A 20,062-nucleotide genomic window follows, 5' to 3' on the forward strand; every position below is an offset into this window, starting at 1 on the left:
TTTCGAATGCTTAAAATCTGTTAGAGAACTATTATCTTGGGCAGTACAGCTGAAGTAAAGAAAGATAAATCTGTTGTTAAAATTCTGTTGTTAAAATTCTGTTGTTAAAATTCTGTTGTTAAAATTCTGTTGTTAAAATTCTGTTGTTAAAATTCTGTTGTTAAAATTCTGTTGTTAAAATTCTGTTGTTAAAATTCTGTTGTTAAAATTCTGTTGTTAAAATTCTGTTGTTAAAATTCTGTTGTTAAAATTCTGTTGTTAAAATTCTGTTGTTAAAATTCTGTTGTTAAAATTCTGTTGTTAAAATTCTGTTGTTAAAATTCTGTTGTTAAAATTCTGTTGTTAAAATTCTGTTGTTAAAATTCTGTGTTGAGTGGATAACTACAGTTGTACTCCCTTTCCAGTATGTTCATTCCTCAATGATGTCATGTCAAATCACACTACAAGCATCCAGTCAGCTACTCTCCAGTTTGTGTTATTTGGCCCATCAGATGCATGGCATTTTCTGCTGCTGTAAGCAGTGGGCTTTTCAGATGTACTGGGTTCACTGTCCATTGTGTACAGTTTCCCTCAGAATGTTCATAAACTGGTAGAGTTGGATGTCTATTCCCTGATGTCAGCAATTTCTATTAGGCTTGAAACTGATGATCATAGACAAGATGTAGCTCTGGCTGCTGTTGGTCAGAATATTTTTAAAAATACTGTTGTTAAACCGTGTTACGTTGCTGAAAGTGGTACAGAATTCCTTATATTCAAGTTAGACAGCCTGTTCTGATACAACAATAAGTTTGGCAATGTCAGTTACTGGACTGGTCCTCCCATTCCCTTTGTTGAAATTACAACACTAGTTGATATTTGATACAAGTTAAGAGTTCAGCAACAACACAGACTATGAGCTGGCTGAAGTTATGCGAAGAATGAACCCAGTGAAATGCTGCAAGTCTGTGAATAAAAGTCCATCATACTGCTATGAGAAATCCAGCTGGAGTAAAACACCAAACATAATCCAAGCTCACAGAGTATGTTGCAAGTGTGTAGACTGCACACAATACTCACTTGTTGTTGCTGTGCAGGCAGTTTTATTCTGCTCCAGATACATTCGGATCATGCCACATAATGTGACTTCACTGGTTACATCCTGCAGTGTGCACATGTGGCACCACTGATCATGGGACTGAAAAAATAGTCTTGCTAATTGAGTTGCTGACTGCAGCAGGTATGGTCATGAGCATGTCCAAACTTGATAGCTCCTATCTGTCATTGTGTCATGTTTCCAGGTTGACCCAGCTTACTGTGCCGAGTAATGAGCGACTGACACTTCCACACCACTTCATTGCCATAACATAAATAAGTGTGGGGTCACAAGATTTTCTTCTACCAGTTCTGTACCACCTACACTGGTCCAAAGTGCCCACAGCATTCTTTTAAGGTGTAACTAACATTTTGTCTGTTGAGCTTACTTTCCTTTCTTCTGAATCACAGGCAGTTCTCTGGGTGTCCATTTGATGTTCATTAGGAACAATGTTCCATTAAATGAGATCTGAAAGCCCACATTTGCTGCTTCTACATGAAGTTGGTTGATCTGTTGTGTAGCAGTCACTCTTTCGTCAAATGTAGTTTAATGGTAATCCGAGTACAAAGATTTTGTTTGAAGGCTTTGCAGAAATTCTGGTCATTATTGTTTCTGAAATATTGCTTGATTTGTACCAACTGATTTTGTTAAATGACTTCTTAGCTACAGAATCTGATTTTGACTCCATGTTTTTTTTTATGCCCAGGAAGACCCTCCCATTTGAATGATTATTTTCTTGTTTTATCTCCACCAGTATTTTCTTCTGTTTTGGTCACATCCTTGAATTTTTTGATCTATCCAAGTTATTTTCTAGGCTTTAATTATGAGAGGATTTCCTTAATCATTTAAGCTGTGGTTTCTTTTTTTACTGCAAGTTTTTTAAACTAAAAATGACTGTTGCTTTCTTGGCATCATATCTTGTGAGATACACATGTTCTCATGAAATTTTAATGTTGCTATAAAAACTAAGTTTTTTCATCTCAATATCTGTTAATGTTGAACTATTACTTTTGTTTGTCCACAGACAGATCAAGATTACGTCTTGCAGGTTGTTAGACAACTTGAATCGCAGTAAGTGTATTATGTGATTTATACTTTTCAACCTACCTGATAAAAGCGGAATATTGACATAAGTAAAGGGAAGATATTTTAATCTCCTGTGTGATTACTTTATTGAACTCAAAACATTTTTTTTATAGAAATCATTTTAGTAATTGTAAGATATGAACATGTAATGTTGACATTCACTAAGTCATTTATGAAGGGAGGGCTGTAGATATCAGTGCCTGGGTACCGGAAAGTGTTTAGAATGCGCATTACCAGCAGATATCCACCAGTGAGGAGACAAGAAGTGATAGTGATACCTCGAGGAAATGTGATACCATTTACAATGTATGTTAGTAACTTAATATTATTAAGAAAAACAGTGTGGTACCGGTTATAGTGAAAACTGTAAAATCTCTACATATAGCATATTCCTATTCAAAGCAATGGGTATTGTTACTTCCACATAATAGTATGGAAGAAGTAAAACGGTCTGACATTCAAATCATTAAATTTATTGGTGGCAACAATTTCTACAACACTATGAAAAACATCAGGAGATAATAAATCTTTGAAAGTGTCATGGCCTCTTTTTAAACCAATTTGGTTTCAAGGTTACAAACAATATACAACTGGACAAAATGGAATACTACAGTAAAAGAATTTTGAAAGTCGTGGTCTTTGTGGCTAAAAGTTTATTTTAAGAGACTTCGATTCACATACATTACTGTGTGTTTACACTGCTGGCAAAGCATCAATGTGAAAGGAGTATTGTTTAAAATATTCTTATTCTTTGTGAGTGCTGCCCAAGAACTTCTACTAATTTTGGTGGATAATAGATAATATCAACAGCATTCTGAGAATGTTCGCAAATGACAGTTACTTGCAGAAAAGCGTTACTGACTGGTATTTTTTAAAATGCAGAATGTAATAGTTAAGAAACATACAATTTTTTTTCTGAAACAATGCTTTCAACTTGCTCTTAAAGAGATTTCCAGGGAGTCGATTTATGTTACTTGGTTGTGTTATGGAACTGTCTTCAGCTTCAGCTGGACTGTAATCTGTAGCTCTTTTGTCACTCAGTGACTACCATAATCACATCTAATTTGTGTATTGTAATTAAGAATGTTTTTATTCATTTGGCTTATTTATTTATTCTCTTCCATAAATATAATTGTCTTAAGGACACACAGTGAGTACACAGTCAGTAAATTATACTTAATACAGCAGTCCCTGCAGGACTGGGGTCTGCTTATACATATTACCAATGATTGAAACTGCTACCTCCTTAAGCCTGGATATACTGTACATGTAGATTGTGGGTGCCCCACCCCCAATTTCTCTTATATTGTAAACATCAGTGGATTAATCCATAGTGTATTTAAGGATGAGAGGAGTTGTTATATTTGTGAGACTCATTAGTAAGTAAATGTTGGAACTAATCTTTTTACAAATGTAGCTGATATGCTCTTTCCATGCAAAGTGTTAATCACATTGCCTAAAAATTTATTCTTAGTGGACACATTACCTGTAGGTGGTGATTCTGTATTACTGAGATCATTTATAATCACCACAGCAGTTTTGGCCTAATTTGGTGTAAGTTGATTTATAATTAGATGTACTGTCATCAGATGAAAGTTCTTTTTATTGTTTCGTAATGCTAGCTGTTCACTACTGCGCTACTATACACAGTGCCATTTGATTTCCAGTACTGTCACAGAGCAGACACAGGACGTTAATGGCAAGGGCCTCTGCCATCTTTTATTAAGAACTAATGATTCTAGGACTAAAAGGTTTGCAAATAGTACAAATCATGGAATGATCAGAGCAGTAAAATAGAAAAATTGGGACTCGCACATATCAGAACTGGCAGTCATCCCTTATGGGCATAGTACTGAATAAATTGGCTATATGAATGAGTATTGTAATTCTTCGTACTCTTCATACTAATCCATATAGTGATTTTCAGAATATAAATATGATCTTAGTATGCACACTGCTAAGTTTTTGAAGCAGCTGCTATCATATTAGAAGTATCTCAGAGCTGTTGGGGCTGGTATAGTTCTCCTTTATTATTTCCAGACTATGTTACAGAGCATCATACAAACATTGCTACATATTGAACAGTAGTATAATTTTGATAGTAATGCAAGAATCGGTAATCACTGGTCGTCTTAAAGATAAAGTCCTGACAAATTTTCATTGAGTAATTGAGACAAACTACAAATACACACATAGATGGGACTAATCTGCAACCTCTCCTCATTTATATTCCAAAATATCCTAATCCATTGATACACACCACACCAGTCATACTCTTGTGGAAGACCCAGGTTAAATACCTGTAAGTTATACCCAACGAGTACAGCCTATTCACCCTGTAACAGGCTTACCTTACCCTATCCTGTCAGAGGCAGGGCTGTCTGTGAAAGCAGTCATGTCATGTACCACCTTTGCTCAATTTCTCCACAACACTTTATTTGGATATGACCACCAACCAGCTGTCCACCCAAAAGAATGGCCACTGCTAAACTGTGGACCATCTGGATCCTTTAACACCAGTTTCTCAGAATTATATATATGGAAGTTATCCTTGCAACACACCCTTCAACCCTGTAACTCTCCTAGCCTCAATTTCCTATAGTGTCTGCCACAACCTCATCTCCATCTCTGCTCCATAACCTAATATCAGTCAGCCTGCACATATCCACACCCTCTTACCCTCAGTCTCTTTCTCCCTCTGTGTTCTATCTCCCCTGCGCCATCCACTGTTCCAATTGTGCACTGTGCACAACTATCTCTCTGGATGAGGTCTGCATGATGCCTCTCTCCCAGCTGTCAGCCACCCTTCCCTAACCCCCCCCCCCCCTCCCCCTCTCCCACTGTTCCTCACTAATCACTTCCTTTCTCTGTTCGCTCACTCCATTCAACCTCACCATCACCCCAGTACAGCTACAGTACCGTTAAAATGTAGTCTGATTATTGAATTTGGTAAACAGTTGTTAAATAGCATACATAGCACTCCAGAATTAATATTTTTATGATTATGGAAACAACTGAGCAGAGAAAATCTCCGACACAGCTGGGAATCAAACCTGGGGCCCTTAGCATGGCATTCCATTGTGCTGATCACTCAGCTAGTGAGGTGGACAATATTTTGATCTCCACGTATTTATTGACACAAAGTTCCATTTTGAAGATCAGCTTTGTAAAATGCAGGAACCTCAAGATCTGTATGCTGATCAGTAATCTACAAAAATTTCAGAAAATTTACTTGTGGCAAAAACCAACATATGTTACTTTAGAATATGTTGTCTGGCATAGTAACTGTGCCGACTGAATAGCAACTGTAGACTACCTAAAACTAAAAGTGTGACTCCTATTCATAGGTGTGCATCATGGAAACTGCAGATCGGAAAAATATGGGATTATTACATTCTAGTTTTTAACGCAAGACAGTGAAACTAAAACAAATAGAAACAAATTAGGCACTGAAGTTACCATGATTAATAAAAGGATGCATAACTAGTAGGTGCTACTCTCAGATAGAAGTTTTAACGTGCATGGGGATACCCCTAAATTTGCCAAGAGTTTTCCAGTTAGTGAAGTTTTCTAATTTGAATTGATATTTTAGTGAAAGTACACACTTTCATAAACAATCAGAGCTACTTAACTGTATAACTGGATTTAGATATGAATAACATTTTGTAATTGGATTATTGTAAACAAGAAAATTTTATGTAGAAATAAGTTTTAAAACACAATTTTGGAAAAAGTAAAACATTTTTGAAAAGTGGAGAATAAACAGCCTTCAAATGTGCTATGTTAATCATGGAACAAACCATTTTCAGCATAGTTATTAATATTTCCTTAAATAAAGTATTTCCAGACGAATTAAATATATTATTGTCATTAATCCATTGTATATTACACTGTGAATAAATAAGTTTAACAAAATATTGCATAGATAAGATTTTAGTCCATTTATGTAACCATAGAATACACATTCCATAGTCATGAAAAAAAATTGTTTTTAAGAAGTAGAACTGTAGCTAGTGGAGCTGTCCTACTTTGTTACTTCTCGTGGGTTTATCTTTATTCCTTAAATTATTTGTAATTATAATTTCTTTCTCTCATGCTAGATTAGTCTGCCAGACAAAATATTACTGGCAGAAATCCTGTAAAATGACATGCTTTTTTTCACTTTGTAAAAACAAGATGTGCATAGTACTCAAATTTGAATGGATCCTTATAAAATTTTTCTTTCGCCATTTGCATGAATATGTCTTGCGGCACATTTGTGCCCCACAGAATTCAGTGTACCATGGTATGACATTCATTGTTGCATTACGGCAGAATGCACCTGATACGCATTTATCACAGTTCCCTGCCTGAATACTACATATATAACTGATGGAGTTAATAGTGCAACAGCACACACACAGGTTGTCTTCTGAATAAATAGCTGCACTTCTATTGCACCGAACATCATTTTTTTATGCAGGTTGAAATTGATGTCCCAGGGTAAACAGTTCACCCGTAGTATTACACATAAAGGAGCCGCAGTTCTTATTGTAAGAAAACAGGTGGTTGCAGCTTACCATTATTTGAACCAAAACACACAACAAACACATTCGATACTGTCAGAAGTGGCTATTCTGCAGCATTGATGCAAGCACTTTCGGTGCTTTGCCTTAGTACTATGCCACTATAAGAATCGGAGCTTGATGTAGTATGCCAAAAGATACAGTAGTCTACTCTGTGAATCATCACAGTAATTTCATATAAAATGCCAATGTAATGAAGTAGTTATTTGAGCATCCTGTATTGATGTGCTACACGTATCAAGACTGTTCCTGTTGCTCTGAATGCTGTATTTTTTATGCTGATCAGGTTCCCAGAACAGCTGGAGACTGGCTTGTTAGAGCTAGTGTCACCACCTGCCACCTACTACCCAGACCTGGATGCTCTGAGGACCACACTGGGAGACCCTCCGGAACGTGTGCGGTGGCGCACCAAGCAGAACCTCGACTTTGCCTTCCTCATGATGTATGCCCAGCCCAAGGGTACCTTTTATGTCCAGCTCGAAGATGATATTCTGGCCAAGAATGGTTTTGTCTCCACAATGAAATCATATGCACTTCAGAAAATTTCCGAAAAGGCGCCGTGGTTTGTGATAGAATTCTGCCAGTTGGGTTTCATAGGTAAGTTGATGGCTTATTTCGATATGCTGGAAGAACTAGCCTTTTGATAACTCTTTCATGTGCCGTTAAAAGAAGCTGAGTGTAACCTGTCTGAAAATTTAAATTACTCTATTATATTGTAACATATTGTAATGATAATTGGATCCATAGTCAACATTCATTGTATGGATCAGGTCAACTCTGTATTACAAGCATGGAAAAGTACACATCTGTGTCAAAACTAGCATTTACCAAATTATAATTGTATATATAAGTATTCTAAACCAGCGATGGCCAAGAAACTCTGAGCACTTCTGAATCTGTCTTGTCTGGCTCCACACTTCCACCACTACCATGTCACATCATCTGACCAGGAAGATGGGGATCTGCAAACTTAGCACATTAGATGGCAATACAGCTGTGCAAAAAAACTGAACAGCTTGCGTGCAATTTAGTTTCATATTTTGTACTTCACAACAACATAGATCACAAACAAAACAGATTTTCAGTACTATTCAATTACTTTTGGCTTGCAGAAGCATAATAAAATTTACATCTGGTACAAACTGTTGGCATATGGACACACAGTTTCACACCACTCACATTGCCTCATAATTGTGACCTTTTTTTAGTTTCATAATTGAAAAAGCCTTTCACATAATTGTTGTTTAAAAGATTGGTACCACATCTGCAACCTCATTATGGAGACATGGAAATGCTTCTCGAGGAGAACTTTGTAGAACTCCTGCAAAGTCTTAACATAAAAGAATTTTTTTTAAATGAGAATTATACTGCAGGTTCATAAGTACTGTTTACACATGTACAGGAGCAGTTTCAACTGAAATGCCAAACAGTCTAGAAAACAACTCAGAAACAGATGTAAGACTTCCAGTCTCCTGAAAATGTTTTTAGAAATTTGTGCTGTTTAAAGAATTGTAGAAACAAATTCTTCAAAATTCATATTTCATTCCATGGCAGTGAAATTGCAGAAATGTATGGTGTCTTTTGTTGGAAGTAGTCCCTTCCACATTAGTTTTCATTTTATTTGCTCCCACTTTCCCCATAAAAGAAGTAAAGTTCAGTTAAAATTAAAGATACGCAATTAATTCAAGATATTCTTATTTCAGTTCCTGCTTTCCTTTTTCTTTCAGAAACTCAACTATAGCCAGCCTTAAATCTGAAAACCATTTCAGGCATGCCCCTTGACTTAACCAAAGTACTGGGTGTTTCAAAATGAATACTGAATGAATTTGTAACAGTCATTGACTTCAGATTAAAAATATTGCAAGGGGCATTCAAAAAGAAATAGCCGGAGGCATAGTTGCAGAAACCAGTACCTGTGTGTTAGAAATATTGACCCTGGCTATTGAGACACTTGTCCCACTGTGACACAAGGCAGTGAGTGGCTGTCTCAAAAATTCCTGAGGCTGCGATGTTAACCAGTACCAGTTCAGCACTTTCAGTTGGATGTCGTTGTCCGAGGTGAATCGTTTGCCCCCTCAGAGCGTTTTTAAGGGGACCAAAAATGGCATAATCACAGGGTAATCCAGGGTAATGAGTGCATCCACCAGCTGGATGATGTCACCAGTAATGTAGTGTGGTGCTCCAGACTGTGCATAATCAGCTAACGACACCTGTCCTTCCCTGAAATGCTTTGCCATGCCTTGACCCTTGCAAGGGACATGCAGTGTTTGCCATAAACTTGACACATTCGTCGATGAATTTCTGTTCCTCCTCCTCCTTCGACTGTTAGAAAACCAACACCACCTCTTTGCTCTTCTTTTGATGCCTCTGTGTCACTGTTTGCAATGTGCAGCTGGCAGCGCTGGACGATTGATGCGTGTTGTTGCTAGCTCTGTACGGTCACGTGACACGCACGCATGCCCTGTAGTGACGGGCCGTGAACTTCCACGCTCTGGTCGGAACCACACCTCGTTACACATGCCACGATATTACCCTCCTGTCACAGGTTTGTGCATTCCAGACTCCGGCTCTTTATCTTTTTTTAATTTTTTTTTTTTTTTTTTTTTACAGCCCTAGTACATCAAATGAAAAAGTAAGTTGTTCAATGTGAGCATAACTCATGATATGGCACAAACAGTTGATATGCCAATTCTTCCCAACCTTGATCAGTGTGTCTGGAGTGATTGTTGCAGCAAAGCTTTTTCTGAAGTCCAGTAGATCAGCTGGCAGTGGAGGCACAAACACGTGGTCCTTTGTGAACCCCCCAAAGATAAAAATCACATGGTGTCAGATTGCGTGTTAACTCGAAAGTCATGCAAAAGCTCTGTCATCAAGCCTCTTGCAACCATTCAAGCAGTCAGGTATGTCATTTAATCAGTCACATACATAGTAATGGGAATGAGGCAGTGCATCATGTCGCTGACAAAGTTCCGTGGGTCAGCTTCTTGCAGTTGAGGAAAGAGCTATAGTTACAGTGCATAAAGAGAAATGCCAGTTACTACACTGAAAAAGAAAAAGCCCATAAACTTCCCATTGGGACGTGGCACAAAAAAAAAAAAAAATCATTTTAGTGGAGTCTGTTGTAGCTGTACCTTGTCCTGGGGATTTGCTGACTACTGGATGCCCACGTTGTGAATCTTGATACTTCTACTTAGGTGAAACTTCGGCTCGTGCAGGAAGTCTGCCACACAGCAACATTTCATTTTCAGAATTGTCACATAAACTGTAGTTTTTAGGCTTTATTAGTTGTAACACCTGCAAATAATTGGGATGTAGTTGTGTGTGTCTCCTTAAGTCTGCACACAGACATCACTGGAATCGCTAATTCATGACTAGCCTTCAGAACTGATTTCTTGGAGCTGCACGTGAAAGAATCTCTCTTGGCACATTCTTTCTGGTGGAAGACACAGGAAACAGTACACGCGCATGCACACAGGTATAAGTAAAAAAAACCATCAGAGTTGCTCTGTCATTTGATGTATTATTTATAAATGTAAGTTGAAAGTAATAAATGCTACAAAGCCTTAATACCCCGATAATTCATTTTTAAACACCTGCTACTTTGCAATACTTGAATAACATCTCTATGCACTTTATTCATGTCCACCAAAAACACTTGAAACTAATGGTGTAGTAATGCTGTGACTTTAGAAAATTTACTATTTTTTTTTATTTTTACATTTACATCAACCACATCTTTAATCCTTTGTGCATGGCATTGTAATGCTGATAGACAGCCAGTTTGGGGTAGCCATTCATCATGTGACTTCATGATAGGTATTAAGAATGCTCACCCTTCTCTTCAAAAAATAAATGCTATTCCATTCAGTTTTGAAGGCTTGTGGTGATAGATCTGTAGACAGTCTCTCTTTGTTCAAGCAGCTGTGGACCTGTAAAGTTTATTTATACAACAAGCAAATAGTGAAGGATAAGTAGTGTTGACACTACGATTTTGCCAAACTGAACAAAGTTTTACCAACGGAAATATACCCTATCAAATTCTAGAAGAAATGGTGTTGCAGTGCACTGCTGAAAGAAACATTGTGCTTTACAGATTATTTCTGAGAAGGGCCAAGCCAAACAAAGTGGAGACGTAAAGAGACAGGACAAGCCCTAGACCACATGGATGCAGCACATTATGGATGTGTGAATTTTCACACCCTGTGCCAGTTTCACATGCTGTGGTCAACACTGTTTTAGGTCTAGTAAATTAAAATTTTGCTTACATCATCTATTCTATACACACACATTTCTGTATGATTTGATAGCTTCTTTCTCTTTTAAGACCATATTTTCTAGTCAAGCTAAGCTATTTCTGGTTCTGTATGCAGTTGTACACTGCAATTTGTCTTACCACGTACTGCACATAAAATGATTTATACTGTGAAAGAAATTCCTATCAAAAATCTTTTGAGACAGTTTTAAGATATTTTTATTGTTTGAGTATCTAAAGTCTGAAGCTTTTCTAAGGCTTATGATCTTACGTAAGTTGGCTTTGCTTTGAATTTCAAGATGTTGTGTACAGGCTCTTACAAAAAATTCAGATTCCTTGTGTCATGGTTGTCACGTTCCAATATCTTCAGTATCAAGCATTCATTTAGATATATGCTTGTTAATGTTGGTATCCTAAATGATTTAAAAGCTGACTTACATGATTCTCTCCCTTTAAAGTTGGTTATTGTTCTTACTGCTCTTCTGCATTTTGAATACATTACTGGTATTTGTTTTTGGACGTGCATCCCCACAAAATTATGCCATAATATCAGATGAAACCATGCAAAATCTTGGAGAATGTACATGTATTTATACAGTGTAGTGGTCTAAAACAGTTTGGACGTACTATAGAGTTGTCAAAAGATGATCCTTGAAGTAGGCAGTGCTGTTGTCAGTCTTCTACAGTGAAGTGCAAATGGCTACTTGTGAAAACAGTTCTTGTTGATGTTCCCATAGCAATATGTACAAAATTACGTTAAGTGATTTACTGAGGTAGATGTGCAAAGCAGCCATGCTGAGTCTGCATTTCAGGATTTTGGTGATTCTTTTACAGTAGTTTCAATTAAGAGCTGTTGGGCTTAGTGACACCTCTGCTGAATCCTTCCCACTTATTCAATAGAAATGCCACTGAATTGTTTTGGGGAGGCATTGATTTTGTCATTCTCTGCTAACACTTGTAATTACTTTGTGTGGTGCACAGCTGTTGTTGGTAAGTTCCACTATTGTTTTTCTTATTGCTTTTTTACTGTCATACCTACACTTGACATAAGAAATTTTCTAGTCAGTTTTAAATTCCCGAGTATGTCAATCATTACTATTACTGGTTATTCCTCTCATTTGACGAATACTAAAAACCAGGAGCTATTTCTGTCTGATATCTGACTTTAAGGACCCCAGAATGAGCAATAAATTGTGGTGATTCATTGCCAGGTCTTTCACTGTGTCCAGAAATTGCACATGTGTAAGCAAATCACACCAATTGATCACTGATCACTCAGAATTCTCATGCAAGCAGATGAACTGCATGCAGTGTGTGGCAATATGGCGTCCTGGAGTTACTCATTCGTCTGGATATTAAGTGTGATTATGTAGTTCTGTTTCATTTCGCTTTGCACATTTTCAGTAAGACCTTTACATTAGAATTTATACTTCTTTAGAGACCACAAACCACTCTGGAAGATAAAACTGAGGCTGGAGTTGCTGTTCATATTAATCAGTAATACAAAATTCACCCTCTAACTTTGCCATTATTAGTATTTTGAAGCTTGTACTGTAAGAATAAAATTGATGGAAAGTTATGCATGATACACTGGGCTCCATCTGATGATTTTAGTTATTTATGAAACTATTTCATGTGTTTCTAAAATTTCTAACTTCTAATCAGAAGGATGTAGCATAATTTTAAGTGAATATTTTAATAATGTGCAGGGCAGAAACATTATACATGTATACTCAAGTTCGTTGTCATTTAATGCAGGGTCCAGTCACATTAATGTGACCACCGCTTTGTTAGATGTCAGTGTGCAATGACTCCAGGTAGTAGGTGGCAGGACTGGCAGTGTGGGGTACATAAAGCACATGAGGGAGAGGTGGGCGCACAAAGCAGTGCAGTCATTGTCGTAATGTGGACACGGTGTGACTTACCTAATGTCCAGAAGGGCATGCTCATTGGCTTTTGGGCCAAGTGTTGAAGCATCTCCGAAATGATTAAGTTTGTAAATTGTTTTCATGCTGACGTGGTTAAAGTATATCGTGTATGGCAAAATGGCATTACCTGAAACCGGTGCTGAAGCAACTGTGTTGTACTGTGGGCCATAGATGATGGTAGCAGAGATGCATACAGGCGAATAGACATGCAACTGTTAAGCAATTGACCACCCAGATGAACCAATGGGCTACAAACAGTCTCTCTTCAATGACTGTTCAAGCACCTGGTTCATGAACCTATGCTGACAGCTGTTCATAGGTGACAGACTGGAATTTGCAAGCCAGTACCACTACTGGACGTCCACTGAATGGTGACAGGTGGCCTTTTCAGATGACATACGGCCATCAGTGTGTAGACCGTTGTGCTTTCATGGCATTTCCTGGGTTATATTGTCAGTCCGGGAGACACAGTGAACAAACACAAGCATGCATCTATCATTGGGGACCATGTCCACCCCCCTCCCCCCCCCCCCCACCCCCCTCACCACTCTGTATGCAGTTTGTTCTCTCTCGGCACAGTGGTATCTACCAACAGTACAATGCAGTGTCTCACACAGCTTGAATTGTATGTGAATGGTTCAGTGAGCACAAGGATGAGTTAACTGTGATCCCCCCAGCCACCAAACACTCTGGATTTAAACCCAGCCATGAATCTGTGGGACCGCCATGCTCAGGCTGTTCGTGCCGTGGGTCCTCAATCAAGAAACAAAGTGCAGCTGGCCATGGCACTGGAGTTGTAACAGCTCCACATCCCCATTGGTACTTTCCAGAACCTCATTGATACTCTTCTTGCATGTCTCATAGTGGTCCACACTGCAAAAAGTGGTTATTTAGGCTTTTGGCAGATGGTCACACAAATGTGACCTGACAGTGGGGAGTCTAACGCTCCCTCATAAAATTTATAACAGTTATGACAATAAGCAGTGCTGCTGTTAACATTTCTACAGACGTGTTGAGATTGTGAAACAAACTGTGTAAATACTTGCAGCTAAATTATGAGACTAATGAATGAAGAAAGAATTGAGGACTGATAAAACAACATTAATTGAATTAAACACTGGAAAGACGGTGACAACCCACATGCCATCAATGAAAAATGTAGTATATTCTGTAAAGTGACAGGCAATTTCTAAGAAAAGAATTTCAAAACATGTCCAATAAATTAAAATTCCCATTTCTTAAATTCATTTTTTGAAGTATTTGTGGGGATAGAGAAACTGCCACTGCTGCTAAACACAGCACTTCCAGGACAGAACTTATTGACCTACTGCAATTCGTAATATTGGTTAGAATTACTTGCCAAGTGATTCGTGTGTCATGGGGTCAAGGCACAAGTGACAATATTGGTTACCATCAATCACTCCCCCCCCCCCCCCCCCCCCCCCCCCACACACACACACACACACACAAAAACACTTTCTCTCTGTTTCTTTCACTGTCTCCACTTATTAAGTTCATGATTTGTGATTTGCAGGCAAGATGTTCAAATGTGTCGACCTGCCCTGGCTGGTGCAGTTCTTCCTGATGTTCTATAATGACAAGCCAGTGGATTGGCTGCTGGACCACCTCATTTCCACAAAAATCTGCAACCTCGATAAGGATGCTGTACGTATAACCATATTCTTTGCAAATATGTGATGCCACGACAACTGTAGTATTCTTCATTGTGATTGAAAGGGCACTAATTTATAATCTTAAATTACGTTGAACTGTAAAGTAAGTTGTACACTCTTGATGGTTCATCTTCACTGAGATCAACTGATACAGATCAACAGAATCGGAAGTATTTATTCGTATAGTCTGTAGGCAACTCTTATTACTATATGAATAAGAATCTAATTGTGTAATTACTGAGCAAGCAACAGCAGAGAAACAGTGACTGCTTCAGACGACGAAGAAAACAAAAGCTTTCTTCCAAAGCAACATTTTTTCCTAACTATTTTACTACGTTAAATTTAACCTGTGCAAAGACAAACAGAAAGTAGCAATGTAACAATAGTCAATTTCTAAATAAAGAGTGCAAAATTATTTTATAAAAGCTGTATCTCCATTTAAGCATGTATCCTAATTAGTTAAACATTACTGAAATTTCTCCTTCATAATCTGCTCTATAAAAAAAAACTGGATGATTGTTATGAATGCAAAATTAAGTTCACTGCTTTTAAATGTTTATAGCTATTAAAATTCTATGTAGAGAATAGTTACCAAACAGTTAATGAAGACAAGTGTTACATGAACGGTGCAATTTTTGTTTATTTGTCTTCATGTATCTGAAGTATGCCAGAGAGGAAGGGCACTGATTGCATGTGTAACTTCACTGGTTTCACTTACAAGGCATTTGTGATTTGTACAAAAACAATTTACTTCAAACATATACCTCTAAATGCTACCTCATAAACTTCTACAGAATAGACCGTTGTTAAATTGTTGCAGAAAATTCTTTCTACCCTGTGATGTTTTAAGGATAGTTCTGTAACAGAGTATCCATTACTGATCATACCAGTTTGTTTCCTGAAACATGTAAAATAACTGGTCTGCTGTTTATAAAAAATGGTTTACACACGTGAATATGAAACTTCTTTTGGTGATTCAAAATGTCCACTTAGATGAAAACAAAACATTCTGTAACTCTATAATGGTTAAAAGTGGAAGCAAATTTTAAGTAATAAAATAATTTGTGAAATATATCACTAGTTTCCTTAGGATGCTAATGATGATTTCGGAAAAAGTAACATGTAATTAGTGCCAGTGTTTTCAGCCCTTAAATGGAGTGTAGCAATAAGTGTATTGAAAAATACCTCGTACTGATTTTGAAGATAGTGCAGTGTAAGACAGAATCTGTGGACCACCTGCCAAGTCATGAGGGGTGCCTTGCCTTCCCTGATTTTTATATAGTGATTTTGTGGGAGCCTACTGACCATTGTCCATTGTAGGAGCATAAAAATAAATGAAATGTGAAGCACTGGTTAGAGAGGGGAATTCAACATTTTGCTGCTACCAATTTATAGCAATTTAAACATTAATCATCTCAGTACAGTTATCGTATTCCTATTCAATAACCTCCTTTGGAATAGTATTCTGGTGTAACTCATCACTTACTGGATGTGTATACAACCACACAACCAAAACTCTTTCCATTACACACATAGTGAGCTTCCTCAAATGTAATTTTTATTACTATTATCTATGAAAAATCTGGGATGGGATATCATCATTTGGCCCAGAGTGTCCAAAGACATTCTCTCTCTCTCTCTCTCTCTCTCTCTCTCTCTCTCTCTCTCTCTCTCTCTCTCTCTCTCTCTCTCCCCCCCCCCCCCCCCCTCTCTTTCCTCTATCCCCCTCCTGTGTGTGTGTGTGTGTGTGTGTGTGTGTGTGTGTGTGTGTGTGTGTGTGTGTGTCAGTCAGTGGCAGTGTCAGTGGCAGTCTGATTTTAAATATACCTTAAATGTGTACATCTGCTATGTACAGCCTCCTCTATGCTGTGAGTAACAGTTATTGTTGAGGTAAGGAATCAAATGTGTCAAATGGGAGTATTGCACCTAGCATCCACTCTTTCACTTTCAGTTGGAGGGCCCTGTTCACTAGCAAATGGTTGTGAGAACTGGCTGGTAATATGCAGTAAAGAGGGACATATATCCTTGCCGTATCAGATTCCACACACCACGCACTGCCACAGAGCCCCAGCCTTTGACGCATTACTTCCTTTCCACGCCACAAGTTTATACTCCCATTCTCTTTTTCCCCATCTGCTGCTCCATTGGATGGTTTTCTTGGTGCAGATCCTGCTTGGACCTGATTTATGATTTGGGACTTGAGTTTCCACTTCTGGGATTTTCTACAATTTTGCATTAAATAAATACATGGTCCCCGTTGCTAGGTTTGCCCTGCCACCAAGTATCAAAATTCTCCAGAAGTGCAGATTTCGCAGGGAAGGTCACCCAGTGCAGTGTATGCTCCACCTTTGTGCCTTTCCAGTTTTGAACACTTTCTTTTAATAATGTAGGATACCAAAAACCCAACGTAGTTGTCGTCCCATTGTTGGAGGAGGGAGGAGCTCATAAAGTACCTGGTTGGTGGTAGGCTCCACTGCCGCCCCCCCCCCCACCACCACCACCACCACCACCACCACCACCACCACCACCACGATGCAGGGATCGGACTGTTGGTGCCTGAGCTGAAATACTCTCGATGTATACCAAGGGGTCTGTGCCTGCCGTGACCAGGGCACGGGACTCTGACCAACAGATTCTTGGCCAGGTAGCCATTGCTGGGGCTGGGTGGCACCCAGGGGAGAGTCCTCATTCGGAATGGGTGGCACCATGGTGGATGAGCCACAAATGAAGCAGATGAAGTTATCTCCTGCTGGTGGCCATACAGTCTTAGCTGTCTCTATGAAAGGAAAGTCCTCATTTAATGCAGAAAGATACAACCATAAAATGTTCCCTTTGCTGGCTACACCATGGGAAATCCTCCCCTAAACATGTCACTCGCACAAGGACTGATGGGGATTCCTTCTTGGCCACAAAGCCTTATTTTCTTATGGAGAACATAGAAGATGAGTCTCAGAAAGTGATAGCCATCTCTAAAATGAGAAGTGGGTCAGATTTGATCAAAAAATCATCGTCTGCCTAGTCATGGGCACTGCTTGCTTGTAGCAAGCTGGGTGACATTCCAGAGACAGTCACCATAATAGTTTAAATTTGGTTCAGGGCATCATTTTCCACTGGGACCTGCTCTTGCTGTCGATAATGAGCTACACACAAATTTTGAGCTACCAGGTGTACACTTTGTCATGTACGTAGGGGGCCAAAACACAGCGCGTTTGCTACAGATGCCTTCATCTTGGCATTTGAGGGCAATTCATGGCCTAAAACTGTCAAGGTGATGGTAAACTGATGTGATGTGAAACCATATGTTCCCCCTCCTATGCGGTGCTTAAAGTGTTTGAAATTTGGGCACATGTCTTCACATAGCAATGCTAGCCTCATCTGCCAAGTTTGTGGACAACCACTGCATGTGAACACTCCCTGTGCCCCTCGCCCTGTCTGTGTCAACTGTGGAAAGTACCATTCTCCCTGCACACCAGATTGCACTTTCCAGAAAGAGAGGAAAATACAATACTACAAGACTATACACAAACTAACTTGTCAAGGGGCCAAGATGTAGTAAGAGTGGTTGAGCCCAGCACGTATGACAGTGCCATATACTACAGGTAGAATGATGTCACCCCTTGATGATGGTACCACCAGGGACATTGGTCCCACCCCACAGCCAGAGACAAATCACCTTTCTCCAGCTTCTCTCACCAGGAAAGGGTCCCTTGGGGCACTTCCTTCCAAGGTTACAGCTGGTGTGCAACTGGTCACCAGCCAGTGGTTGAAAGAGCCACAGGCTGCTGATTCCAGGTCTCTGCGATGATCATAATTACTTGAAATTCATTCAGAGAAGCCCTCACAATCATCCAAATCTTCTAAGGAAAGGAAAGATCAGTAGTAGTCCTTGGAGGAAGAAGTGGGAGGAAGAAGTGGGAGGAAGAAGTGGGAGGAAGAAGTGGGAGGAAGAAGTGGGAGGAAGAAGTGGGAGGAAGAAGTGGGAGGAAGAAGTGGGAGGAAGATTTTAGCAGTTTTTTCCACCAGCTGGCTGAGATACAAAAGCTTTTAAGCTCTTCACCCACCTTCTGCATTGCCCTTCAGGAGACTTGGTTCCCAGCCCTTCGTGAATACCAGGGATATTATAAGAATTGTACTATCCATGACAGAATGTTGGGTGGAGTTTGCACACATGTTCTGGACTCTCTCTCTATATAGCAAATTTAGGCCTCTTAATACACCTTCGGAGGCTTTGGGTATTTGGGTAAGAGCATTTCAGGATATTACCATCTGTGATGGTTTACATCCCTCCTGATTGAAGAGTGTGTTGGAACGCATTGTTTGCATTGGTTTCTCAGCTCCACCCCCCCCCCCCCTCCTCCTCCTCCTCCTCCTCCTCCTCCTCCTCCTCCTCCTCCTCCTCCTCCTCCTCCTCCTCCCCCCCCCCCCCCCCACATTTTGTGATAATATGTGATTTCAGTGCCCATAACCCTTTGTGGGGCAGGGCAATGACCAATGGCAGAAGTAAAGACCTCGAAAAATTATTGCCAAAACTTTAACTTTTGCCTCTCGAATACTAGTGCCCCCACACACTTAAGTGTTGCCCATGGAACTTTCTTGACCATTCAGCTTTCCATCTGCAGTCATTGGCTTCTCCTATCCATCCACCATCCACTGGAGAGTCCATGATGGCCTCTGTAGTAGTGACCACTTTCTAATATTCCTGTCCCTCCCTCAGTGTCACTCACCTGGATGCCTGCCTGGATGGACTTTCCACAGTCTTGACTGGAGTGATTTCACCTCTACTGTTACCCTTGGCTCCTTGCTTCATGGAGATATTGATGAGGCAGTCCAAAATACAACTTCAGCCATTCTTTTGGCAGCTGATGTAGAGATCTCTGTTCCTTGGGACCGCCCCGACAGAAGACAGAACCTTGGGGTCATCAGAAACCACAGAGGCCATTAGACATCATAGGTCGACTCTCCAATGCCACTAGTGACACCCATTGATGGAGCCCCTTACTGCTTTTAAGCAGCTCTGTGCCCAAGTCTGCCACCTAATGAAATGACTGAAACAAGAATGCTGGGAACACTGTTTGAACCATCGGTCCCTTTACCACTGCTTCGCAGTTTTGGGCAAAGATCAGGGGGTTGCAGGAAAGATGTCACCTCATTGCTCTCTGCTTTTGAGGGCTTCTGGCTGCTGCCTAGATGAGCAACTCCTCTGCCTTTCTTCCTATGTCTTCCCTCCTTCCTTCCTTCCTTCCTTCCTTCCTTCCTTCCTTCCTTCTTTCCTTCCTTCCTGTCCATTATCTGACCTTTGCCAGACCTTGTGGTTTTCTTCCCCTGGGTTCTGCATAGTAGGCCATCTGATTTGCAGTTGTTTAGACCTGTCTGTTAAAGGAAAAAAGGACTGATGGCCTTTCAGTTTGGTCCCTTTAATCATCCAACCAATCCACACACCAAACCAAGAATGCCATTAACCCTCACTCTAGCACTTCCAGCATCTT

At 39.6% G+C, this 20,062-nt stretch overlaps 1 protein-coding gene across 2 annotated transcripts in view; it reads left to right on the forward strand.

The window, feature by feature from the left end:
* The window catches only part of LOC124612437 (alpha-1,3-mannosyl-glycoprotein 4-beta-N-acetylglucosaminyltransferase A), a 787,568-nt gene that overhangs the window by 713,709 nt on the left and 53,797 nt on the right, over positions 1-20,062 (forward strand). For both annotated transcript variants that reach the window (XM_047140646.1, XM_047140647.1), the window contains 3 exons: positions 2,097-2,143; positions 7,010-7,320; positions 14,438-14,568. In XM_047140646.1, coding sequence (XP_046996602.1) covers positions 2,097-2,143; positions 7,010-7,320; positions 14,438-14,568 — 489 coding nt within the window. The remainder of the gene's footprint in view (positions 1-2,096; positions 2,144-7,009; positions 7,321-14,437; positions 14,569-20,062) is intronic.

This window comes from Schistocerca americana, chromosome 4 (genome assembly GCF_021461395.2).
Source record: "Schistocerca americana isolate TAMUIC-IGC-003095 chromosome 4, iqSchAmer2.1, whole genome shotgun sequence".
NCBI lineage: Eukaryota > Metazoa > Arthropoda > Insecta > Orthoptera > Acrididae > Schistocerca > Schistocerca americana.